Raw genomic sequence first — 27,482 nt, forward strand, 5'->3', positions numbered from 1 at the left:
GGGTCTGCTGCTAGAACTCTGTGTGGCATTCATCTGGTCTCTGATCTGAGCTGCTGTTAACTTGCGATTTCTGAGGCTGGTGACTCGGATGAACTTATCCTCAGAAGCAGAGGTGACTCTTGGTCTTCCTTTCCTGGGTCGGTCCTCATGTGTGCCAGTTTCGTTGTAGCGCTTGATGGTTTTTGCGACTCCACTTGGGGACACATTTAACGTTTTTGCAATTTTCCGGACTGACTGACCTTCATTTCTTAAAGTAATGATGGCCACTCGTTTTTCTTTAGTTAGCTGATTGGTTCTTGCCATAATATGAATTTTAACAGTTGTCCAATAGGGCTGTCGGCTGTGTATTAACCTGACTTCTGCACAACACAACTGATGGTCCCAACCCCATTGATAAAGCAAGAAATTCCACTAATTAACCCTGATAAGGCACACCTGTGAAGTGGAAACCATTTCAGGTGACTACCTCTTGAAGCTCATGGAGAGAATGCCAAGAGTGTGCAAAGCAGTAATCAGAGCAAAAGGTGGCTATTTTGAAGAAACTAGAATATAAAACATGTTTTCAGTTATTTCACCTTTTTTTGTTAAGTACATAACTCCACATGTGTTCATTCATAGTTTTGATGCCTTCAGTGAGAATCTACAATGTAAATAGTCATGAAAATAAAGAAAACGCATTGAATGAGAAGGTGTGTCCAAACTTTTGGCCTGTACTGTATATGAATCTGCCAAATAATTGTTTTTTCTATGGCTTATGCACCATAAAAAGGTTAGGTTTTACACAGCATTTTTAGCTGACCCTCACATTATTGTACACCAAATTTAATATGCAATTCCAATATTATACAGTATTGTAGTAATGGGTCTTAGGGCTGGGCGATACAACCTCAAATCAGTCACGATTAATTGAACACTTTACCTCGATTACAATTAATAAACGATTATTTTATTATTTTTTGCCCTCATAGTTCACTGACAAGGTTTGTACTGTCAATATACTGAACTAATAAAGCTTGGATATTTTTATATAATGAAAGAGTGCATATCTTATCTTTGTAATTTTAAAATAATCGAAGGAAACACACTCAGATTAATGATGTATGGTTATTTGTTGAATGTTTCAAACAATTGAAATCAAAACACATCTCTTCAAATGAAAACGTCTAACGAAATAGGTCACATTTTAGTTTGAATGTAAAAAGAAAGTTCCCTGAAAACGCAGAAAATAAATAACTTGCATTTCTTGCAAACAAAATAAATTATTTTAAATATTGTCATGTGAAAATTAGAAAAAAGGTCACATTTTAGTTTTAAAGTAAAAATGAAGTTCTTTAAAACTGTATGAAATAAATACTTGAATCATATTTTTTTGTAGCAATGCACTGTTCATATTTGGTACATGATTTTGCTCCAAGTGCTAAAACAGATCAGTGGTATTTCCTTGGGTCTGTGAAACGGTTTTTCGCAGTGTTTACATTTAATTTCTTTCTGTTCAGTGTTGTCTTTACGAAAGTGACGGGCGCGTCATTTCTCTTTGGTACAAGCTGCTCAAGTTGCTCAGTTGGCTCGGTATTTGGACGGTGCGGAGTCATGTGACTAAACATGCAGTAGTACGTTTTTAAGGGAACAATACATGAACACGCAGTGGGGAAAGTATTAACAGAATTTTTAAAAAGCCCGAATTATTGACATTGGCAAGATAACATTGGTTAGAGGTTCTGAATAGGCCCGTTTCCACCGCAGGAACTTAGGGGTAAATTTACGGGGCCGGGGCCGTTGGTGCGTGTCTCCACTGCAGGAACCACCCCCGAAGGACAGAGTTCCGGAACTTTTACGGGGGCTAAACAAGTCCCTGCCTCGGAGTAGGTACTCAGAACGGCCCCGAAAGACTCCTGGCTGGGGCTTGGGGATTACTTGGTGCTGATTGGATATACTCAAGTAGGGATGTGATGTCAACAGAAAGCAACAAAATAGCCGGCATTTTTAAAACTCAGCAGACGAGGGTTAGCTCGTTCATATAGCTTCCACCACCATGTAAAAAAACTCACTAAATGGCCCGTGAAAAAAATATTTTTCCAGTGGATATCTTAGTTACAACATGATTGAGCTAGCAAAGCAGTTTTGTGTTGATATGTGTGGTATTTATTCAGTTTTGGGAAATCACGATGTCTAGAAAGCATCAGTGGCTGCCGCATCAGAACGTCATCTGTTAAAAGCCTCCCGTTGTCGGATACGACATGAAACTACTCCAGATAGCTCAATCATGTTGTAACTAAGACATCCGCTGGAAAAAAAAATTTTTCACGGGCCCCTTTAGTGAGTTATTACAGACACCGCTAAGGGCTATCAGCTAACAGCGTCCCACGTCGCCCCGGTAAATGGTCGCGCAACGATTATGTCACATCCAGAGCCTGTAACTTTACAGGAACCTTCCTCGTACTCCGCTCTCTGAGTGGAGACACGGCGGTTGAGAGGGCCAAGCGAGAGGACGTTCCTGTAGTAGTTCCTGCCCCCCAAATAGTACCAGGAACTTCTTCAGTGGAAACGGGCCTAATGTCGGTTTCGATTAATTACCCAGCCCGAGGGGTTCCCTGCTCTGTCTTTCTTTTAGCTAAGGAGTCTTTGGCCTGGAAAACATTGACGACCCCCGCACTAAAGAAAACACACTTATTATATTCCATTTCTGCCAATATATCCTAAATCCTCCACACTGGACCTTTAAATGATCTTGTGGTCTAAATACCCGGCGCAGTGTGCCGCGCCTCTAAAGGCAGTAATTAATGTGACTGGAAGCCAGTGATAGAAAACAGAGAGTTCGGGGAAGGCAAAGTGTTTCATGTGGTCGTGTCATGCTGTTAGTCTGTCAGTGTCTGACAGCTTTCCTGCACTGATGAGTATTTTTAACCATGGAATACAGAATTGATGTAATCTTCTTAAAACAATAGTGTGGAAACTCCGCATTATATCGTAACATGACATGATCTGAGGCTCTGGCTGCTTTTGTTGCCTCGAGATAATATGATATGTAGGAATGTGATGTTGGAAAAACACTTGACAAAGCTGGATTGATGTAAAAATAGTTGGGGTATTTGTGAGGGTTGACTACAGTTTGTTGTCGTGTACAAGTCATTTGATGTGTTTTGTTCTGGCGCTGTGTTTCCTTTGACAAATGTCTGTCGGGTATTTGTTTAAGGTCAGGAGCACAAAGTGGCACAATATCAAGATGCCAAAAGACATGACATAATGCTATTTGCTCTTCGCTGGTCTTCAGTTGCAAAAGCATTCTGGTTGTGTGAGCCGAGGGGTGAGGAGGAGGGGTACTAATGGGTGGAGAGGAATGCAGCCTTGTATAGGCTCTGCGGGGTCTGAGGGCCTCCCACCTCCTCCCTCCCCTCCTCGTCTCTTGTGCATGTCCAGGCTGCTTCAGTCACTCACCTGCCAGCTGAAACATGGGAGGGAAATGTAAGCAAGCTTTCAAAATGGAGACTCCTAGGCCAATCAGGCGAAGGGATCCACGGCAGGGCAAAAAGGAGGAGGGAGGAGCGTGCAGCTTCTAACTTGTCACTATTAATAAAAGCTTGGTGTCTGATTTAGGCCCTGCTCCGTAGTCCTGGAATGAGAGACGATTTGCAATCAGAGCAGAGCGCGCTCTGAACTGTCGCTATGTGTGACTGATGAAGTCACCCCGGCCAGCCAAGTTATTTTCTGATCAGTGGTTCTGCCAGGCCGGGTCAACGAAACCAACGCTAATGCCAGTTAATCACACTGTCAAGGTCTCACCTATTGTTGTGATTCAGCTCAGCTCACACCACCGTGGCCACTTAGGAGGATTGTAATGAACATATAACAGTTTGTTCACAGTTATTCCAGCAGCGTCCGCAGCTCAGCATGCAAATAACCAAACGTAAATGCTTCCCAGCTTCAGCCTGCTCCATTTTTGTGACAGAACATCGATTTGCATATCCACTTGTTCACCCTCCGCTCTCCCACTCCCTCCTGTTGTTTTGACAGCGTCCCAGTCGAACAGCAGCCTAAAGAAGCAGAGGAGCCGGAGCATCTTCAGCACATTCTTCTGCTGCTTCCGCAACTACAATGTGGACCCGCCAGCCACCAACACCAACACCAGCTCCCTGCCTCCACCTGTTGAGGAGAATGGATCGCCTCCCAAGGTGCTGCTCCACCAAACACATGCAATCTGTTTTTTTCTTTATCTTTGTGCACCTTTTTGTTTTTCTTTTTTTGTTCTCCTTCCTACCCCTCACCCGGTTTCTGTATGTGTGTGTCTATCTCTCCTGTGTTGTAGTCTGACCAGGTCGAGGTCATCCCTGTCCCTAGTGTATGTATTGCCTTTTTTTGTTCTTTTCCTTTGCATGCAGGCTGAGTGGGCTGGTGCTGGCACATCCTGTCTGTGTGGGCTCCAGTGCTCCTCAGAGAGCTTTTGCTCTGCAACCGTACTGCGGTTCATTTTCAGCCGATCGTAGCACTGGCTGCGTGGAAGGTGTATATGCACCTGTGGGTTTAAGTGATGCCTCAGTGCCTGATCTGCATGAGTGACAATTGGTGGTTTGTATGCTTTCAGAAATACTGTGACACTAACTGTCTAACAAGTTCAGTGTAAAATTGTTTGTATTAATGGCCTCAGGTGCTTCCATGCAAGACCTAAATCCATTTATTGTGCTGCTTAGCCGTGCAATTGAATTAAATAATGAGAGTTAAGCTTCACAGTAGTTCCTCATCTTTAGATTTGCTTCTTCAACTAAAGGGTGAAACTAATTAAACCAGCCTGGTACTGGTTCAATCACCCATCAATGAATGTATGAAGCTCAACTCTTAAAGGGACAGTTCACCCCAAAATCAAAAATCTGTATTTTTCCTCTTACCTGTAGTGCTGTTTATCAGTCTAGATTGTTTTGGTGTGAGTTGCAGAGTCTTGGAGATATTAGCTGTAGAGATGTCTGCCTTCTCTCCAATATAATGGAACTAGATGGCACTCAGCTTTTGGTGCTCAAAGCACCCAAAAAATAAATACAAAAAAAACTCAACAACAATGTCTCTTTTTCCAGAAATCATGACCTGGTTACGATAGCTACCCTTTGAAAGTCGAATGTTTGAATCATCAGTCAAAGACCCCTCAGTTGACTGAGATAGCTTCAAGTCGAGCAGTAGTTTTTTTCACTATTATGATGCTCTTAGGTACAGGCAGCTGTGGACACAGAGGCACCTGCCTGCAGGAAGAGAGGCTTTGCCCCGTAAGGCTCTGAAATAACCAGGTCATTATTTCTGAAAAGAGACATTGCTGATGAGTAGGCTTTGGCCGTATCTATTTTTTCATACCTTCCTGAAATTTCACCAGGGTATACTGTATATGATGGTATCTGTGTGAGGCATGATTCAAGTTCTCTCTTTCACCAAACTTAGACAAACATTATCTTAATTGCTTTGTTAACTTATTGTAAAACACACTTCATTCAAACTCGACAGAAACAAAATAAAACTCACCAAAACCATCTTAGTCAGGTCACTGTGCCACCAATCACCACCTCTTGTTTGATCATAGTAAACCCTTAGTCCACCACGTTAGATGTGAAAATCTGCTGTTTCCCATTGCAGTCTGTCTCTGCTGTTGTGGGCTGGCTGTTTACAGTCCTGTGACGTTATGCCCACCACTGGCAGTCGCTATGTTGGTCAGCTCAGCTGCATGTTCCACCAGACAGACCACTGGTGGTGTGTGATGTGCACCACGTACAATACATCCTCATTACAGCCTCTACAGTATGAAGCTAATAGAAAGATAAGCATCTGGATTTTGACGGTATTAATAATCATACTGTCTGGATTTGTAAATATGTTTTTCAGATTTATTTTATTTTATTTTTATTTTATTTTTTTTGGCGCTTTGAGCCCTGCAAGCCAAGTGCCATCTAGTTCCATTATATTGGAGAGAAGGCAGACATCTCTATGGCCGATATCTCCAACACTCGGCAGCTCACACCAAAACAATCTAGACTGATAAATAGCACTACAGGTCAGCGGAAAAACATGTGCTTCTGATTCAGGGGAAACTGTCCCTTTAAGATCCATCACAACTGTTTGCACTGAGGCGTAGTTCCCACATGACTTCATCCTTTCATGCTCACACATGAATTTGAAGTTGATTGGCATTTTCAAAGAAAAGGTTTATGTTTGAGTTAATTCAATAAAACTGAAAGCAGCTAACCTTTGCATGGCCTTTGTTTTATTTATTTAAAACTGAAGGGGTTTTAAAGGCATACTGTGCAGAACTGTTACTCGCCAGCCAAAGTCAAAGTAAAAGCCAACCAGAGATTCACTCTCGTTTGGCGTTCCACCTCGCTATGCGTGTCTGCTGCTGACAGTCTTGCACCTGGTAGTTACCGCTTTATAAAGCCCCGACCTTGCCTGACCGCAGTGGGGTTACACGCCCATATACGTCCTGAGTACAAAAAAATAGGAAAATCCTGCATAGTATACCTTTAAGGCAGCGTTACCATCTCTGAGTAGGTGGCTGTAGCAGGGGGATATCTGGTGTTAAGAATCCCATAGGGTGTCATTTAAAAGCGATGGGTCTGTTAGATACATCATTTCAAACATGGCTTTATCTCAGCTGCATTATCACCTGTAGAAATGCTCTTCCTAACATGGTGTTTGCTTCTCTGCTCAGCCGTGTACATTAATTTATGCAAAGTGTACGTCTTCTATCACTCTGTCTCTGTCACTTTCCATGTATCTGACACTATATACCTCATCTTCCCCCACAGCCACCAGCCAAATACCTCCTACCAGAGATGATCATATCTGACTATGGCAAAAAGTGCGTGGTGATTGACTTGGATGAAACGCTCGTCCACAGCTCGTTCAAGGTAAACACAGGCTAAAGTTAAAACTGAGGTCTACTGTTGCTGTTGTTCACAGTCGTCAGCTGTCAGTGAGTGTGAGCTGGCTAAGGCCTTCTGTGTAACAAAGGTACAGTCACCAGGTGGCTGACCATCGAAGTCTTTGCTTAAAAAAAGCAAATCACCAATAGAAAAAAAATCAGACCTTTTACTACCCTGAAAACATGAGTGTGTTTAACTTGAGCTCCATGCTGTATGTGTGCCTTGCAATGAGAGTAATACATGTTCTGTATCTGACGTTATCTTTGTCAGGCAATAACCTGCAGGAAGTCAAAGCTGTGTTGAGTCCATTAAAACACTGAGTAAACAAAGTGAGGAGAGGAGCAGGTGGTGGAGGATGATCAGGGGCAATATTACAGTCCTGACTGTGCATTTAAATAAATAAAAGCAGGGTGGTTATAGGAAAGTGTGAAGCCTGGCTGGTGTTGACAACCAGCTGCAGTTACAACTAGCCACAATTTACTCTTTAAAGGATTTTTTGGAGTGGGGTTGTTTGAGGTACTTTTTTATAATGAGCTTATTACCTACAGTAGATGTCAGCTGGCACGCCCCCAGTTTGAGAAGCAGATTGGAGTACCATCACGGACGCTAAACAGTAAACTGCTGTGGATGGGGGCAGCAGCTAAACATATTTTAGCCACATTAAAAAAATCAATATCAGGTAAGGTAAAGGTAAAGCGTTGAAAATATTTAAACATGTCGTACACTTGAACTGATAATGATTTCCAAGCTGTCTAAAATACAGCACCAAAATGCTGTTTGTGTACAAGGGACAGCTGGCAGGACAAGATCATTGACAGGACAAGTGTGATGTTTTGACAATGTGCTATGTGTGCGCCCCAAGGTGGGAGATTTTAAAAGTAGCGGATAGCTGTTAGCGGCTAACCCAAAGAAGAAGAAAAGCAGCTGAAAATGTCTGCAATTTGGGAAAACAGTGAGGTCCGGGAGCTCCTGCAATAATAATAATAATACACTGGATTTATATAGCGCTTTTCAGAATACTCAAAGACACTTTCGAGAGAGCAACAACATTAATCAAAAAGAAGATGACAATCCATAGGGGTGTAGAGAGGGACATAGTCCAAAAAGGGCGAAATACACTGAAATTAGAGGTCATAGGCAGTTTTGAAAAGGTGTGTTTTGAGGGTTCTTTTGAAGGCGGAGAGTGAGGGGGAGTCTCTGATGTCTTTATGGAGTGAGTTCCAGAGGGTGGGAGCAGCACCCTCCAAGCAGAAGACGAGATCAGTTGCCATATAACAGGGACACTAAATGATTGTAATCGTCATGTTATGCTATTGTTCTTTAGAAAGTGCTGCTGAGACGTTTGTTATGTCACACTAGAGGTTGATGCTGTAGTAGTAAATGTCACGCCTCTTTGGTGTGTGTAATGCCAGTGTGCTGTCGCACTGAAGCAGCATGATGCCAGCATTGTTTACTTCTGTGTAGAAATGCAGGACAGAAGGAACTTTGCAGCGGCCCTACAGCGTGATCTCTGTGTAAATGTATCTAAATGTATGTAAATCTGTAGGTAATACACTGACTATGGTTAAGTACCTCATACAACCCCACTTCAAAAAATCCAAACTGTCCCTTTAAGCTTGAACAAGCATTGTCACATGTAGAAAGTTGTCTAAAGTGCAGTAGTAATATCCTGCAGTGGCTGTTTTTGTGACAGTCCAGAACATGATGTGTGTAGACCTCATTCTGCTCCTCTTCCTGTTTATCCCTCTTCGTACTCACTGTCCAGAGCCAGTCTGAGGGCGACCACCTCGTTGCCTGTCAAGTTAGATCATTAGTGAGTTTGCAGAAGGAGGGGGGGCAACAAGGAGGATTTGTCTTGGCAAAAAAGAGACTGATAATTTTCTTCTTCCTTCCAGAGATTTTGACAGTCTGTGAATTGCAGAGTTTTAGCGTTCCTTGCAGGACCTCTGCTGATCACTTGTGGTACTGCACCAACAGTTTGGATGACTGATAATGCTGTTGTGTTTCCTCTCACAGCCCATCAGCAATGCAGATTTTATTGTTCCAGTGGAGATCGATGGTACCGTTCATCAGGTATTGTACACACACCACAAAAAGACACTTTTTTGTGACGTTTCCTTTTGTTTGTTAGAAGCACGAGTTACACTTTGTTCCTGTGTGAAGATCCTGGAGAGAATGGCTGTGATCCAGTTCAAGTAATCCAGGATAGGCTGTGTGTATCCTGGTTGGCCTATTCATGATTACTTGCACTGGGTGGCAACCGCTGAGCAAAGAGTGGAGGAGGAGGGCACCTAAACTGTGAGTGACAATGATGCCTTATAGAGATGTTGGTCACCAAGCTGGAGTTTTTTGATAATGCAAAAAATAAGCAGGATTTTTTCTGAAGCAAACACTACCACAACATCCCTTGTCACCGATCCTGTTTGTGATTTTCATGGAAAGGATTTCAAAGCGCAGCCGGGAGGAGGAAGGGGTCCGGTTTGGGGTCCTCAAAATTGCATCTCTAATTTTTACAGATGATGTGGTTCTGTTGGCTTCATTACACCGTGACCTCCAGCATGCACTGGGGCAGTTTGCAGCCGAGTGTGAATGTCACACTGTACCCCGAATCTTGATAGATGAAGTTAATGTTAGAAAATGGCAGTTATTTTTAAGGGGGAGGGCTTGGAAAATAAGAACCGTGTGGGTTTTTACTTTTGTGTCAAGCAGCAATAAAAGTTGTAATATGTTCCGTTTGAGTTAATGTGCCTTATTTGACATCGCACAAGCTGAGATGCGAGATGCGCAGCCCCACATCATACTGTCTTAATACTGTGAAGGCGTTCTAGACTTTTAGTCGTTCATGTGTCTGACATTCATGTTACATCCTGAATGTTGTTTTTCTCCTACTCTGCCTAAACCCTGTGTTGTGGCTTGCAGGTATATGTGCTGAAACGACCCCACGTGGACGAGTTTCTTCAAAAGATGGGAGAGCTGTTTGAATGTGTGCTCTTTACAGCCAGTCTTGCCAAGGTGTGTTCAGACCTGGAGACATTTTCTGCGCTCATGTGTGTTTCAGTTCTAAGTTAGTGACCATGGAACAACATTTTCTATTTCCTTGTTCTGGTATTTTTCATCTGCTCTCGCTGTCTAAATTTTCACACTTCCTCTGCTTCGCTCTCCATCTGCGTCTTTTCCATCTTAGCCAATAATGCATGGGTAAGTTTTATGAATGAGACAGAGCAATAACTGTATTAAGGGCCTGATGTTTCAGTAGTGATTGGATGTTCCTCGTGCTGTGTTTAAAGCTAGGTGTCAGTAGTGCTTGTTGTGTCATAGTGTAGTTTTTCCTGAGGCTTTTTTTCCTGTCAGGTAAACACAGCTGTTACAGCCTTTGTTTCTTTTGTAATTAAAGTGTAGCATTTGCAAGTTGTTTTGTTAGCGCTTTAGTTGAGGCATGTGACCAGAAGGATTTGCATCTTAATGTGTTTACACGACTGTAATGTGCTGTAATGTTTGATTTATTATGTGCATTTTCCAAAGATATATAGCTGTGAAATCCAGTGTGATATTTGTTTTTGTAGCAGTCTGACATGTTGTTTGTGTGTTTGTTTGACTTGAACAGTATGCAGACCCCGTGGCAGACCTGCTGGACCAGTGGGGCGTATTTCGAGCGCGACTCTTTAGAGAGTCCTGCGTTTTTCACAGAGGGAACTATGTCAAAGACCTCAGCCGGCTGGGACGAGAACTCAGCAACGTCATCATTGTTGACAATTCACCCGCCTCTTATATTTTCCACCCAGAAAATGCTGTGAGTTCCTAAAGCACTGATTGTCTGAGCTGTCAGAAAGCAAGTTAAATTGGCAACAAAACATCCTACATGTAGCGTACACTTAACTGATATTGATTTTTATAGGTGGCTAAAGTATAATTTGTTGCTGCCTTTGTCCCCAGCAGTACATTGCTTAGCCTTTGTGTCAGTACCCCAGCCTGCTTCTCCAAACTGGAGGCATGCTGTCTACCGTGGGTAATACACTATGGATAAATACCTCGTATAGCCCCACTTCAAAAAATCTGAACGTTCCCTTTAATGTTTCATAGTAAGGTAGATCAAGTTGCTCTGAGATTCAGTCACTTTTTAAAAAAAAAAAAAAAAAAAAAATACTGTTTTGGGTTTCTCTCTTTGTGTTTGAGTACGGTGTTAATCTTGTCGGTAGCTGGTGTTAAAATAAACGCTAACTACAGGTTGTTTTCCCGTCTCTGAAGGTCCCTGTCCAATCCTGGTTTGACGATATGAATGACACAGAGCTCCTGGACCTGCTGCCTTTCTTTGAGGGACTCAGCAAAGAAGAAGAGGTTTACGGAGTCCTGCAGAATCTGAGAGGCAGGTAGCAGGACACACCACAGGGCCGCCTGTGCTCTCCATCCTCCTCTCTGTCGATCTCTGCCCCCTCCTACAGCCACATCTCTCAGACTCAGGCAGATCCTCCCACACGCGCCCCTCTTGTCTCTGCCCCAAGGGGACGCCTTGGAGTCTCACTGTGGAAACCGTCATGTTAACCCCGTCTCCGCTCTCATCTCCTGGTGAACGGCTGCCTTCTGAGTGCCATCAGAAAATTTAAAACAAACAAAAAAAATAAAACACTAAATATCCCAGGAGCACTGTGTTTCACACAAACCACACCAGAAAGCGTTCAGAGTGTCCTAAGTTAATAATACTGGGGACAAAATGCTAAGAGGAGTGAACTCTGGTCTTTATTTTCAAACCAACAAAGTTTTACTATTCGGTGAAGTGCTTATTTTAAAACCAAAAAAAAGGTTTTGTCCGAAATTTCTTTTGTGGTACCACACAAAAGTCTGAAATGATTTTGTCCTCGTATTGTTGCTATGCAGGCAGTTTCTGGTGGTAGAAAGGACTGTGATTCTCTTTTCTTACTGAATGAAGTGCCTTGTGTGAATGTTGTTTATATGGGAAGATATTTTGTACATGGCATATTTCCAGAGTACTTCAGTCTTTTCACACACAATATGCTTTAAAGTGGACACAGAAGTATCTTGATATAAAAGTTTTACTTTTTTTGATTATCAAACGCTGGGTAAATGTCTCCATAGTATTCTTTTTTTTTTCTTCTTTTTTTTTCTTCTCTCCTGGTATGCTTGTGCCATTATATAGATGTGACTTTGTTTCTTTCTGCTTTCATTATACGTAGAAATAGTTTACTTTGTTTTAGGCGAAGGAGTACGTTTGCAGTTGTGAACTTTACGCCCCATTTGCAAGTACAGTAGTTCTCTGATAGTTTGATCTGAAAGCTCAGATAAATTGTGCCATTTTATTTTCTGTCTTCGCCCCCTTTATCTCATTTTATTATTATTTGCCAAATAAGAAAATTATTTTTTAACAGGCTTCATATCTTTAACAGGGGTTCAGCTATAACCATTAAACCTTTAGTTGTAAGTATAGCGTTATAGGTTTTATTCTTTTGACAAATAGTTGTATGTTTTTAATGTTATGAGGTCCTTGTTTGTCATGTTGTGCTTATCATGTGGCTAGCTGTTAGCCCACCTGCTTTCTTGTTCTTTTTTATCTTTTTTTTTTTTTTTTTGGGCACACATGAGTGGTGCAGCTTCACCCTTACACCTCTTCTTAACTGGACGCGATGCAAATGAGTGAACATCAAACTGTTGTAGTGGTTAGCCATGAAGAAGTACTAATTTGCTCAGTGCGTCAGCATACAGGCCAAGCGACGTGTTGCTTGGTTCAAGTAATACTCGCCCAGATTTGCGCACTTTAGGGATGTCAGCAATTAATCTGTTAACCGCCGAGAATATTCTTGACCGGTTACGCATGTCGGTCGATAGGCTAAACAGCCATCGAGCTGCATCAGCATGCAGAAACGTAGTTCTCGCTGCCCACCCTTCAGTCTCCACTGGTTAGCTAGCCGCTCTGCACCGCCCGGGTTGGGCGGGAACTAACGTTAGCTAGCTGCACCACTCGTTTACTGCTAGTAACACCATCCCGAACTAATAGTATTTTTGTGGAAACATTGAGCCCACCGTATGGTGTTCCCTAGGTCGATTCAGTGAGTAATCGGTTCAATTTTAAGCTGCAAAACCCCTTTGGCATCACTGTTAGCTCTGTTAGCACCGTTAGCAGTGTCAACACTCCTGGTTTTGCTAGTTAACAATGCTAAAAGGATTCTGTGGCTCAAAATGAAGTGACATTCTCACCGGGACAACTTTGGGGGAGACTGGAGAGTGGCTTAACGTGTCTCAGTCATGTCATCCATCACCGGGATGGCTTTCCAGTGGTAGTTGCAAATGAGCAGTGCTGCTAGCTAACCTAGCTCACACCTGACCTGGGTGGCGCACAGTGCAGAGCAGCCCGGGCTAGCTTACCAGTGGAGATCAGAGGGTGGGCAGTGGGTGCTATGTCTTAGCATGTTAACATTGCCAGCAGGCTGTCCGTCAGCAAAGCCAACAGGAAATAAAATCAAAGGCAAAACATTAAAATGTCACCACCTCTGCATGGATAGCACTTTGAAATGCAGCACTGAAGCTCACAGAGTCATTGGAATGCCAGACTAAAAAGAAAGGTCTCTTATATTTCATGATATTTTGCGTTGTTTACTGCAAAATTAATTAGTTAAATACCAGTTAATGGGTGTCTGTTGATGGACTGTCAAAAGAAAAATTACGTCCCTAGTGCATCTCCAAACTCAGAGCAACAGCAAGCCATTACTTTGGCTCCCTGAATGTTGATGTCACCTGTAGTATACCTGAAACTTTGTCGCGCTCTCCCTGTCAGAGTTCCTCGCTCGCCCGCTGTATGTTAGGAAGAGGTGTTGGGCTGCATTCACACCAACTCCAGCGATGAGCAGCAGGGTTGTGTGGCGATGTGGGAGACGGGGGTGGGAATCACCAGAGGCTCCATGATATGACATTATCACGATACTTAAGTAACAATACGATATTACTGTGATTTTAAATGTTTTGTGATATTGTGATAGATTGCGATTTATTACCATTTTTCAACTGAAACTATCCATAGAGGAAAAATTTATCGAAATTATCTAACACGATAAAGTTTTTAGTCTGTCCATCTCACTTCAATCTTCTTCTTTTTTGCTGCAAAATGAATCAATTGTAGTCGGCCACGAAAAGATCGATTTGTATTTGCAATATTAATGATTAATACTTTAAAAAAAGATGCTTGGCGTCCGTGTATCGACACAATATTGCCATGCAAAATATCGCAACCCAATGCTGTATTGATTTTTTCCCCTGCCCCTAGTGGGAATGTCACTCAAACATCACTTGTGGAGGATGGAGAGAATCTCCTCATGTCATTGACTGGGTATTTGTCTTTGCTCATTTTTTCATGCTGGCTTAAAAGATCAATTGAACTCCATGTGGTTATCATTACTCAGTCCTTCCAGGATTTCGTGCTGCTTTTAGGATCGTTGCGACCGGAAATGCCTGATTTCACTGCAGCTTTTTTTTAACAATTGTGATTCATGTTGCGACGTTCTTTTATTCACTATAATTATTAACTATAGAAAGACTTAACTTGTTCCAGTGAACTGCGGACATCTCTCCAGTCTGATTTCCTGTTGTACGATTGCCCACAGGAGCTTGACATTTGGTTGCGTTTCTCCAAAAACAGAATCTGCTTCAACTTTTTGCCACAGGCCGCTGTGTTTTTTCTTTTCCAGCCGCTCCGCTGCCGCCCCACCGCTGCTGCTTAGACACACTACCCTCACTGAAATGAATGGGAGGAGTGATTTGGTGTGAACGCAGCCTTATAAGATGATCTTTCTCCATAATTGTACACAGTTGCAAAGGTATACCTTTTGTTGTTTCAAACAGGCTGGGATCTTACAGCAAATGGGTCGAGTGCCATGTTTTTATGTTTTTTCATGAGGTTAGTGTCTTTAGGGAATATAGGATAGTGTCGGATCGAGTCTGGACAGAGTTAAAATCACACCACTTTCTCCTGGTTTGGTCCAGCGCTGGTGTAAAACCAGTGGAGACGTTGTGTGGTATTTATCTTCCCAGATTTATTTTAACTGCTCTTCACCTCAGTGCCTACGTTTGAGAGGAGCCACGCAAACCGAATGCTGCAACTTGAGCTACCATGGCAATAACCTTTTTTGCGGGGAGTGTTTGGTTTGGGTGTCTAGAGCACTTGTTAAGGCAGGCCTGGTTCTCACAGTGACTTTTCGTGTTCATATGAACCTTCAAACATTTTTTTTTCCATATGATTTGATCCAAAAACCGGACATACACATATAATTTAGTCTTAGTCTTTTTAGATTTTCTTTTTTTTTTTTTTTTTTTTCTTTTCAAAATGAAAAATACTGAAACAACTTGAATGTTGCTCGGTCTATTTCCGCAGCAACAGCCAAACAACCCTGTACAGTGAACTACATTGCCATAGTTAACAGCTTGTGTTGTGGACGAAAAGGAGGACGCCTTCCAAACCTACAGATGGGTGCTCAGTCCTGGCTCATCCAGACAGCCTCCAGATGTTAGGGGCCAGCTCTAAATGGAACACTACTGGGGCACTGCAAAAGGACTGTGAAGAACCTCACCATGGCATTGATGCCTTACTGCCTGTGGAGGCACAAAGCAATGTTTCTTCATTAATTCCAACATTACATCCACACGTTTTAGCATCGTCTCATTAGTATTTTCTTATGGAGCGTGAGGAAGGTGCATGTATGTACTAGACCAGTGGTTCCCAACCTTTTCTTTAACCCCCCAAATCAATTCACAATATTTTTTCATATAGTTTCTTTACATTATTGATACAGTATTTTTTCACCTGTCAGTATTTGGATTAGTTTGGTCAAGTGCTGAATGTTTAGCTTTGTAACCATTACTTTTAGCCAGAGGTGTGGACTTGAGTCACAAATTCAATGACTTTAGACTAAAATTAAATCAAATAAGACTCGCAGCTCGACTTGGACTGGCACTCCTTTTCCATACTCATGCTGGCTTGGCTTGGTTTGGTTTGACTCGGCAAGTCAGGCCAGTGCAGCAGTGATTTACATCTCAGTTACTGCAGGGATACCTGTTGAAGATGTGTCTTTAACTGATGACAGCTTGTCATGACTGATGACATTTTACAGCAGAGAAAAGTTTACCTGTTGGAGGTGAGCTGTTTGCAGAGGTGCAGTAAGGGCCTGTTGTCTGCAGCTCTTCATCAACATCTCACTGTGGTTGATTCCGATTTTACTCTTCCTCCCTGCGCTATTAGTAGACTTGTTTTTATTGAAGAAAAGCTGCTAACAAAGTTCCCCTGATTTGGTGATAAATACATTTCATGTCTGATAGATTCTGCACAGTAAAAGTCCCGTATTATTTTGTTATGTAAAAGCTTTTATTGTGAAGCTGCAAAATAAGGAAATGTTGGGTTTTCATCAGCTGTAACTTAACACGACTCCTATACAGCAGTATATGTCAGTAAAATAAAGCAGATATATAAAGTAAGAACAGGACATAGGAGGGAAACTAAACTCCGAACCACAGACATCCAGTAAAAAGCTACGAAAATACTGAGAGCTGACTTTGAAAAACGCCTTTCTCTCTGGTCTCCTGCACAGACAGATATGAGTAGAGTCCAGCAACACTTTGAGGGATAGAATGCAGGTTGTCAGGGATTGGCTGAGGTCTGCGAGAAGTCACAGCTACCCACTTTGAGGCAGGCCGGCCGGCTTTTGGCCCTAATCCGGAGAAGGTCCATCTCTGGCTTGGCTTGGTCCGTGCTAACTGGTAATGGAGAGACAAGTTGGCGCAGCGTGGTTTGACGCAGTACTGCCAGAAGTGGTAATGCAAACAGGTTATTTAACACCAATGACTTGCGACTTCTCTTAGAATCGAGCCTTTTGACTTAAACATACTCAACACCTTCCCTCAAGCTCAAAGATAATTAAAAGTGTGCGATGAAACAATTAATTTCCCTTTATTTCCGAACTCAGTGAAGACCAGCTCTTTTCATTTCCAGAGTGTTGATTCTTAATTCCACAGATCCAATTTGTTTGAACGAATCTGACAGAATCCAGATGAGTTGCAAGAGAGAACCATGAAGAGCAAAAGTTGTGTTACTGAGAGACAGTTGGAAAAAATTATACCCAAGATAAAGTCGTTTGCGGAGAAAAACTATGTAGTCATCCACAAAAAATTAATTGCAGTATGTAAAGTGTGTGGTTCACAAATTATGGACGGGTTCCAACAAAATAGTTAACAAATAAATACAAATTTTAAAAAAGCATTTTTTATTTTTGTGAATATATTAATACTGTTGTTTAGGACTTCAGACTTGTCTTGACATGCGACTTACAAAACTACGACTTGGTTCCACCTACTTTTATTAAGCTAACTAGTTGAACTGTTTATTATTTTTAGCTACTTTTAAGCATTTACACGTCACTTTAAACTGTTGTAGAGTTCTCTGCTCGCTACATACTTTTTTCTTACTCTCATTTGTAGAATGTTGTTTTCAAGTTTCAGCAGACTCAATATATGGGTATATGTATTTTTAAATTTTCTTATCAAATTATTTAAATCTTTTTAAATTAGTTGAGCTGCATCACTATATTTTCATGTACCCAGGCCCCCAGGAAGTGCGGCAGGCTTTGAAGCCAATCTTCGTAGAGGGCAAACTAGGCCCCAATAAAAGCCGCTCAGCCTTGCAGCCAATTTCTCCCAGTGGCCATTTGCGGTATTGCAGCGACAAAAAAACAATAACCTGCGACCCAAAAAGCATTTTCCCCACAGACCACCATTACATCGCAGATCATTTTTTGGCTGCTTAGCTTTATTGGATAGAATAGTTTCAGCATGAAAGGGTTTAGAGATAGGAGATGACTTCCAGCAAAGGGCTGTAGGCTGAGATCGAACCTGAGGTCCCTGCAGCAAGGACATTGCCTTTGTATATGAGACGGCTGCTGTGCCCACTAAACCATCGGGTGCCCCAGACCATCATTATAAAAGAGATGTCTTAAAACTGTTGACAGGACACCCCAAACTTTGAACAAGGACAATTGTTTATCTTTCCATTATAAATTTTTGATCCATGGTGGTTATATTTTTGCAAAACAAAGTGATTTAAAAATCCGTTTACAATGTAAGGTCAGTGAGCTGAGTGGGAACTATACATTATTGTGCATATTCAGTGGGCCACATACCGCAGAAGTAAACCTGCATGCTTGTCAACTTTTTGGCGTTTACACCAGGTGAACAACTCCATTGGAATGAATAGCAGCTATCTTGGTGTCTGATATCAATCTGTCACTAAAAGCTATGGGCCAAATAGTATTATGACTTCTGGTTGCGTCACATGATGTCACTGGGCCCAAAAACACTTTTTCCCAATGACTCCGATTGTGAAAGACGTCTGTAGTAGATAGATTTTTATTTTTTAACGTCAACAACTCGACTTGTTTCACTATCTGGATTTGATCCGTTTGGTCTGATAACATTTGGAGAGTCTAGAAGAGATGATTAAATTATTTTATCTTATTGCAAGTTGGCGGAGTGCTAATCTCAAGTTAGCCGCTCAGCTTGCTAACCTCTCTAGAGCACTTGCTGTATCAGCCCAGTGTTGCGGAAGATCTGGGTAGTTTTATACCCCACAAGTTTTTGGCTTCTCGCGCCACTGAGCAGTTTTCATAGGAACGAATAGGGCCCCGCTTCCAAAGCTATATCGGCTTCTCTATACATCTATGCGTGTACCCCCTGGTAACCGCAGATGTACCCCCTACAGGGTACAACTACCCCTGGTTGGGAATCACTGAACTAGAGCATATATGGTGAGGCTGTGGTGGTGCCATCAAGGGATTGTACGCTCCACTATTTGCTCTGTTGCTTGGTTTATGGGTCATGGTGTTTTATTAAAAAGACCTACACTACTTCATAATTTCCAATATATATATATATTTTTTTTTACTGCTGCTCCGATTTCTTTTGCATGAGCATTTGTGTTGGCGGTGAGCGTTCAGCTCCTGATGATGGTTTCAGTGCAATGTCCTTTTTTATAAGAATCATTTGGTCGACTCTTCTTAACCTCTCAATGATTACCTTTCTCTGAAAATGTCGTTTGTATCATTGTGATATTTTTCTACCTACCTTTTGTCAGTATTTGGTTTGAGAAGTTAGGGTATTGCCTATTGTATCCAGCTTTCGTTCTCCACGTCCTTTCAGATCTGTAACGTCCCTCTCTTGCCTTTTGGTAAGAATTCTCAGTCAGGTCTCGTCTTTCTGATCAGGGGTCGTGCGTGCGTGTGTGCGTGTGTGTGTGTGTGTGTGTGTGTGCTTCCTAACAGTTTGTGTATCACCTCACTCATAATTACACATTGATCATTTTGTATTGATTTAACACCAAAGTTCAACAACACTTGAGTCACTGCTCTTTTTTTCTTTCTCTTTTTTTTGGTGAGGTTGTTCACTTTTTTTTTTTTTTTTTTTTTAACCACTTGTCGGTTCGTGTTGGTTTACTTTGAGTGTCGGCAGCGTGTTGTCCTCCTGAGCATCAGTTTTCTTTCTGTCTATAATAAAAAGCTTCATTGAAACTATTTTGTCATGACTTTTTTTTAGGTTTTCTTAAATTCAGTCGATGATATGGTTCATGACTTAAGGCCAAAGATCATCACAAAAGTCATGAGAGCGAATGTCACTGTGTTCTGTTAGTTCACTGTAAAATATAATTTCATTTTGCCTTTAATTTCCTTACAGCCATGTCACAATAAAGCACATTTTTATGGAGGAATGTTGCTTGTCTTCTGTCAACAGACTAATGGTAAAGTGTTTTACTTGGCCTAAATGAGCCGGCAGATTGTGTTAGTTATCAGTCGCTTCCAAAAAATGGCAGTTAGATCAACTAACTTTTAGCTACTTAAAAGATAACTTTGGTATTTTTAAATCTGGACCTTATTTCTCATGTTTTTGTGTCTAAGTGATGAATGGGAACAACCATTTTTGAAGTTGGTCCAGTATTTAGTGAAACGGGCTGCAATGTAACGCCCATTTACATCCACTAAAAGTGTTTGTTTTTGCCAGGCTCAGATTGTTGTTATAAGTGTCTGACAACATTATGGAAAGGATCCCTACAGAGATAGACTTTCTTGTTAAAGAGTAGGATCCTTTTTGTTCAACTAGAAACAGCCCCCAAATCATTACCACCAAACCCACCAGACTGCGTTTACATAAACAGTCATTTTATCATTGTAAAACACACGATTCAGAGTCGACAACAACATAGAATAACTCACAAAAGCCGTCTTTGTTCCAACAATCACCAGCTCTGAGAGTTAGATGTGAAAACATGCTGACTCTATACACGCTAAAATTACTGTTTATTTAAACGGAGTCTGGTGCATTTGGAGATAGCAATTTCAGGGATGTTTCTGCTTAAATATAGAGGATCTCAGTCTTTAACAAAAAGGTCTATCTCTGTCGGGATCTTCTCCATAGACCCTTTTTGGAGCCGACATCACAAAGATGTCAGTTTGTTAGCTGGAGGCAAAACACGACTCTCCACCACAGGGCTGTAGGCTACATCGGAGTCCTCACATGTCGTCTTGTTGTGTTATTGGGAGCCAAAATAGAAGGAGTCATGGCTCAAAACTTAAAGTTTATCACATAATAGCTGCCACTGCTGGTCAACAAAATCAAAGACAATAATGGTTAAATGTGATAAGACCAAAGGACTGGACGGAGGCGCAGGTGCAGCGCACACTTCATATCAGGGTAGGGAAAAAGTATTTCCTGTTGTAGGGATGAATGACGTTACGTATATTAAGGGTTATCATGTCCACCTCATCAGAAACTAGGGAGGTATTAAGAGGAATATTGGATTTTTCTGTAACGCTAAATTTTTAGAGCTTAAGCTAAAGTTAGCTTCGATAGCAAAACAAACCGGAGGAAACCGTTCAAGTGTGGTCCTCCTTTGTAAGATTGGCATAGTAATCAACCACAAGGCTTCCTGTGACATCATCCATCCACTGAGTGAGAGCATACAGGTCGGCCAGTCTGGTCCCTTTGGTCAGTGTTTACTTATTCAAGTAACACTCACAGTCCCAGAGAGTGAGTGACCTGACATGGTGCGTTGGTAAATTCAGTCTGACGCTCTACACTAAAATGAGAGCCCTGTTGGAAGAAAAAGAGCATTGTATTTCTATATGAATTAATGAATGGTTAAGTTAATCACACATTCACCCTGCTCAGTGCTCTGCTGCTCTGTCTCCCTAGACAGAGTGCCCAGAGTGTGCTCTGCCACTCCGAGAGTGCGGTGCTCTGGATTACCAAATGGTGCATTCAGACAGCACTCCGAATTTACGAGCAGTCCAATTTGAGCCAGAGTGTGCTTCGACACTCTGAATGAGTATTTCTGAATGCACCATTCGCATCATCTTCCTCTATTGTCTAAAACAAACCAACAGAACTTGCTAGCTAGTGCTTACTAATGTCTGTGGACAATTGTTTTGCCTCCAGCTAAGCCCCGCCCACCAAAAAAGGCATACTGTTCGCTAACAGTAAAAAGGTCTATAATGTTATTAGATACTTAAAATAACATTCGGAGCCTGTCAGTGGAAAACAAAGTACTTTTAGTGGATGTAAACAGTGCACAAATGCCCAAAGTGGCTGCCAGCTGCAGCACACTCTCTCAGTATCACACCAGCCTCGAAAACTGTTGTTACCATTCGTCACATAGACACAAAAACATGAGAGAATAGGATCCAGGTTGAAAAATACCAAAGTTATCTTTTAAGAGCAGGAGGAACAAGCTGTAAGCACAAAACTGACACACTGTTTACTTTGATATGGTGAACTTGTCAGCTTACAGTTGCCTGTTTACACATTCAGCAGGTATGAAGCAACATTAGCATTAACTTGGAGTCATGTTTCTGTGCACCTGATAAATGTTAATATTTACTTTACTTTTAGCTCTTTATTTCTGTAGCTGCTAAATGCTTCACCAAGTTCACTAGTTAGACTTTAACAGTGTCTGCTGTTTGGTGCTGAGCACGTTGTGTACAGCTGAGTTTCTCTAAAAACAGCTGCCTGTGGTGAGAGCACTGGTGGAATATAATTAAGTACATGTACTCAGGTACTGCAGGGTACTTAAGTACAATTTTAAGGTACTTAAGTACTTTGACTAATTCCATTTTAGGTTACTTTATACTTCATCTCAAAGGGTACTTGTATAAATTGTGCTTTTGCTTCACTACATTTATTTGATACATTTAGTTACTTTACAGATTCAGATTAAAACAGATTATTACCAGCAAATAAAATATATTACAGGAGGCTATACAGCAGTTTATGAAGTAATACAGATTAGCCCCACTTTTAACAGCTGCAGAGTAAATGACTATACTACTAAAACTACAACTACCACTATTCCTGCTATGACTACATCTTCTATAGCTACTGCTAAAACTACTATTACTACTAAGACTACTATTGCTACTACACAACTACTACTACTACTGCTGATGATGATACTGCTACTGCTAAAACTACTACCATGACTAATCTTACTATATAATGATGAAAACTCTGTCTGTGTGTCTGTTCCACGTTTTTCTCCTCACTGACTCGGTCAATCCATGTGAAATTTGTCACAGTGGTAGAGGGTCATGGGAGGATGCGAATGAAGCAATATTACATCCGTTGGCCAAAGGGGGGCGCTATAGCAACCGATTGAAATTGCAAACTTTGAATGGGCCTATGTCATGCCCCGTATGTCGTAGAGACATGAAACTTTGCACAGAGATGCCTCTCCTCATGAGGAACAGATTTGCCTCAACAACCCATAATTTCCAGTTATATAGATTTTCCGCCACTTTGAATATTTTGAAAAACATTTAAAGTCGATCTCTTCCTAGGGAGTTTGACTGATTTGCATGAAACTCGGTGAACATAATCTAGGGACCAATATCTAAAGTTCCCTCTTGGCAAAAGTTGGAAAACTTACTAAAACTGAGCTTCTATAAGGCAATGAATATTGCAGAGGGCGTGGCTCATCACATAAAGGTGTATAACATCTCAAGGGTTTCACCGACCACCACACAACTTTGTAGGCATATGACCACACATAATCTGAGGGGACCCCTCCATTATTGACCCCATCAAACAAAATGGGGGCGCTAGAGAGCTAATTTCTTATCTAGGCCTAACCGCCTTATCGATTTTTACTAAACTTGGTATATACAGTACAGGCCAAAAGTTTGGACACACCTTCTCATTCAATGCGTTTTCTTTATTTTCATGACTGTTTACATTGTAGATTCTCACTGAAGGCATCAAAACTATGAATGAACACATGTGGAGTTATGTACTTAACAAAAAAAGGTGAAATAACTGAAAACATGTTTTATATTCTAGTTTCTTCAAAATAGCCACCCTTTGCTCTGATTACTGCTTTGCACACTCTTGGCATTCTCTCCATGAGCTTCAAGAGGTAGTCACCTGAAATGGTTTTCCAACAGTCTTGAAGGAGTTCCCAGAGGTGTTTAGCACTTGTTGGCCCCTTTGCCTTCACTCTGCGGTCCAGCTCACCCCAAACCATCTCGATTGGGTTCAGGTCCGGTGACTGTGGAGGCCAGGTCATCTGCCGCAGCACTCCATCACTCTCCTTCTTGGTCAAATAGCCCTTACACAGCCTGGAGGTGTGTTTGGGGTCATTGTCCTGTTGAAAAATAAATGATCGTCCAACTAAACGCAAACCGGATGGGATGGCATGTCGCTGCAGGATGCTGTGGTAGCCATGCTGGTTCAGTGTGCCTTCAATTTTGAATAAATCCCCAACAGTGTCACCAGCAAAACACCCCCACACCATCACACCTCCTCCTCCATGCTTCACAGTGGGAACCAGGCATGTGGAATCCATCCGTTCACCTTTTCTGCGTCTCACAAAGACACGGCGGTTGGAACCAAAGATCTCAAATTTGGACTCATCAGACCAAAGCACAGATTTCCACTGGTCTAATGTCCATTCCTTGTGTTTCTTGGCCCAAACAAATCTCTTCTGCTTGTTGCCTCTCCTTAGCAGTGGTTTCCTAGCAGCTATTTGACCATGAAGGCCTGATTGGCGCAGTCTCCTCTTAACAGTTGTTCTAGAGATGGGTCTGCTGCTAGAACTCTGTGTGGCATTCATCTGGTCTCTGATCTGAGCTGCTGTTAACTTGCCATTTCTGAGGCTGGTGACTCGGATGAACTTATCCTCAGAAGCAGAGGTGACTCTTGGTCTTCCTTTCCTGGGTCGGTCCTCATGTGTGCCAGTTTCGTTGTAGCGCTTGATGGTTTTTGCGACTCCACTTGGGGACACATTTAAAGTTTTTGCAATTTTCCGGACTGACTGACCTTCATTTCTTAAAGTAATGATGGCCACTCGTTTTTCTTTAGTTAGCTGATTGGTTCTTGCCATAATATGAATTTTAACAGTTGTCCAATAGGGCTGTCGGCTGTGTATTAACCTGACTTCTGCACAACACAACTGATGGTCCCAACCCCATTGATAAAGCAAGAAATTCCACTAATTAACCCTGATAAGGCACACCTGTGAAGTGGAAACCATTTCAGGTGACTACCTCTTGAAGCTCATGGAGAGAATGCCAAGAGTGTGCAAAGCAGTAATCAGAGCAAAGGGTGGCTATTTTGAAGAAACTAGAATATAAAACATGTTTTCAGTTATTTCACCTTTTTTTGTTAAGTACATAACTCCACATGTGTTCATTCATAGTTTTGATGCCTTCAGTGAGAATCTACAATGTAAATAGTCATGAAAATAAAGAAAACGCATTGAATGAGAAGGTGTGTCCAAACTTTTGGCCTGTACTGTATGTAGAACAGGATGCCTCAAGGTGACTGGAGAAATTTAACTCTAATTGGCAACTGGGTGGCGCTATAACAACAGAAAAATGGCTAAGATGCGACAGATCTCTGTGGCTGCAATCGTACTATCAAATTCACAAAAATTCTGTCTGAATACATTGCTCTTCTTAATGGGTTCAGTTGACTATTTAATCTGCAATTTCCTATGAACTGTATCCCAAACACACACCATGTGAAACTACGTGGGCAACTGTGCACTCAATGGGTATGGACTAGTACTACTATTATTACTACAACTGCTACTACTACTCCTGCTGTGACTACAGCCTCTACAGCTACTGCTAAAACTACTGCTACTACTACTACTGCAATTACTGCTACCACGACTACAGCTACTTCTACTGCTGCTACTACCACTGCTGCTGCTGCCACTACTACAACTACTGTTTCTACTATTTCTACTGCTGCCGTATGGACAACTTTTTCTACTACTGCTATTACTGCTGCTCCTTCTTCTACTACTTTTACTACTGCTACCACTACTACTGCAATTTCTGCTACTACAACTACTGTTACAACTACTGCAACGTCTATCACTGCTGCTACTACCACTCCTGCTGCTGCTGTTGCTACCACTGCTCCTGCAACTACTGTTTCTACTTCTGCTGCATCAGTGCTTCAACATTTCTTATTTCAGCCCTCTCAGTTAATTTTAACTTCTGACAATATTACAGTTCAGCTTTCACCTTTTCTACCAATGTATTTCAGCTCTTAGCATTTTTTGGTAAAAACAGTTCAGCTTCCAATCCTGCACGTTTTACACTGCAGCTTCCTTTTTTTTCAGCAGTGTAGTCAGTGCATTCAAGCTTCTTTCAGGCTATTTTTTTATTTATATTTCTGCATTTCTGTGTTTGGTATCCGTGTGCACTTTCTGCAGGAGAAGCATTTTCTAGTTCATAATAATTATTCTCCTTTAGCCTCACAGTTTTAGCTTTCATATAACTGCTCTTATTTATGCTATTGTTTACATTTATATATTGCACTGAAGCATATTTATCGATTGGTGGTATGTGTGAAACACTTTGGTTTTTATGTGGAGTGTAAAAATGACAAATAAAGAAATCGGAATCTGGTCTGATCTATAATATGTGTAGGTTTTGTCTCAGCTTTAGGGGGGCACATATGAAACCGGGGTCTAGGGGTCCTCCGCCAGAACATTTTGAGCATCAAACCCTTAATTTTCTGCATTTTGGTGATTTTTTTACACAAATTTGCACCTTTTCTGCATCAGTTTATGTCATAACTGTCAGTAATTGTCAAAATAAAAGTGCTCCTCTTCTTAAATGTTTTTATTGTTGGGGGATGTGTCCCCTGTGTCGCCCCTGAAACCTACGCCTATGAATAGCCTACTTTTACTTTTGGTAATTTAAATATATTTTGATGCCAATACTTTTGTACATTTAGGGACTGTTCTTTATTTTATCAGAGGAGGGAGTGGCTGGGGTGTGACTTTGTATTTTTTGTTATTATTATTTTATTTTGACCCTCCCTAAAGCTACAAATACTTTTTCTTGAGCCTTGACTTCCTCCTGATTGTTGGACTGACGCACTGTGTAACAAAGGTGTGTCCATCCAAAGTTCACCAGGTTAATGGTTTTATTCTGTGGAAAGTGGCTCAGCCTCACACAGCTCTCCTTCTTCCTGTGTTCACAAAGTAAAGTGGTTCACAGAGGTACCTGGTTTTGCTACTGTTTATCTGTGATGCTCCGAGCAGCTGAAACAGCCTGAGGATCTGGGAGCAGCTGCAAGTGTTGACAGTCTTTAAATATGAAGTTAAAGCCAATACATTTAGCCAGGCTTTAGATAAAGATGGTTTATAGACATTAATTAAATTATTTTATCCATTTACTTATAGATTTCAAATATGTTTTTATTTATTATTAATTTATTATATAATATATATTATATAATTTACATTTATTCATTATTTATTATTATATTATATATTGGTTTATTTATTTTGTTTTTTCTTTTTACCTATTTTAAGTCTGTTAGTTGAGCTTTTATTCATATTCATTATTATAATTATTGTCATTGTTATTGTTATTATTATTATTATTATCATAGCTTTTAAATAGTTGGTTGTATTGTTTTTATGTTTGGTCTTTTTACTATTTTCTCAAGTTTTAGGTCTAGTTTTTATTTAATAATTTCCTTCTTCTTCTTCTAGCTTTTAAATATATTGTATTATTTTTATCGTTGTCTTTTACATCTTTTTTCAAACTTTTTTATTATACGTTTTTAATATTTTTAATATTTTCATTATTTCAAAATAATTTTATTTTATAGTATTATATTTATTGTTTTGTCCCTTTATTCTGTTTTATCTAGTTCTGTAATATGTCATTTTGTTTTATTAATATTACTGTTATTATAGCTTTTATATCAATTTCAGTACAACTTCGTAATTATTATTGTTATATTGTTATTATTATCTGCATTGGTCTAAAATTCTTAAATTGTTTTTGTCTTTCTGATCTAATCTGCTTTCAGTCCCCTGTGAGGCAGTAGGCTAGTATTGTTAGCTTTGTTGTATACCTGTAAGTAAGACAGGTTATTAAATACCATTACATTACAGGACGAGAAGCCCCAGGATTATTAATTAGGTTAATAGTACATGACGACAGATTCACAGTTCATCCATGTGGACTCTTCAGATCAGTCAAACACAGTTACGTTCAAAGTGCTGAAAACGAAACATTCAGACAGGTG

The 27,482-nt window shown here is 41.0% G+C and overlaps 1 protein-coding gene across 2 annotated transcripts in view; it reads left to right on the forward strand.

Moving 5' to 3' along the window:
• Positions 1 to 16,110, forward strand: part of LOC117272462 (CTD small phosphatase-like protein) — a 29,814-nt gene extending 13,704 nt beyond the window's left edge. The window contains exons 2-8 of one of the 2 annotated variants that reach the window (XM_033651404.2): positions 4,012 to 4,169; positions 4,304 to 4,336; positions 6,777 to 6,878; positions 8,910 to 8,966; positions 9,813 to 9,905; positions 10,498 to 10,683; positions 11,139 to 16,110. In XM_033651404.2, coding sequence (XP_033507295.1) covers positions 4,012 to 4,169; positions 4,304 to 4,336; positions 6,777 to 6,878; positions 8,910 to 8,966; positions 9,813 to 9,905; positions 10,498 to 10,683; positions 11,139 to 11,264 — 755 coding nt within the window. In that variant the 3' untranslated portion in view covers positions 11,265 to 16,110. The remainder of the gene's footprint in view (positions 1 to 4,011; positions 4,170 to 4,303; positions 4,337 to 6,776; positions 6,879 to 8,909; positions 8,967 to 9,812; positions 9,906 to 10,497; positions 10,684 to 11,138) is intronic. The other variant, XM_078173114.1, reaches the window with a different exon arrangement.
• The last annotated feature ends 11,372 nt before the right edge of the window (positions 16,111 to 27,482 follow it).

The sequence above is a fragment of the Epinephelus lanceolatus genome, chromosome 12 (genome assembly GCF_041903045.1).
Source record: "Epinephelus lanceolatus isolate andai-2023 chromosome 12, ASM4190304v1, whole genome shotgun sequence".
Classification (NCBI taxonomy): domain Eukaryota; kingdom Metazoa; phylum Chordata; class Actinopteri; order Perciformes; family Serranidae; genus Epinephelus; species Epinephelus lanceolatus.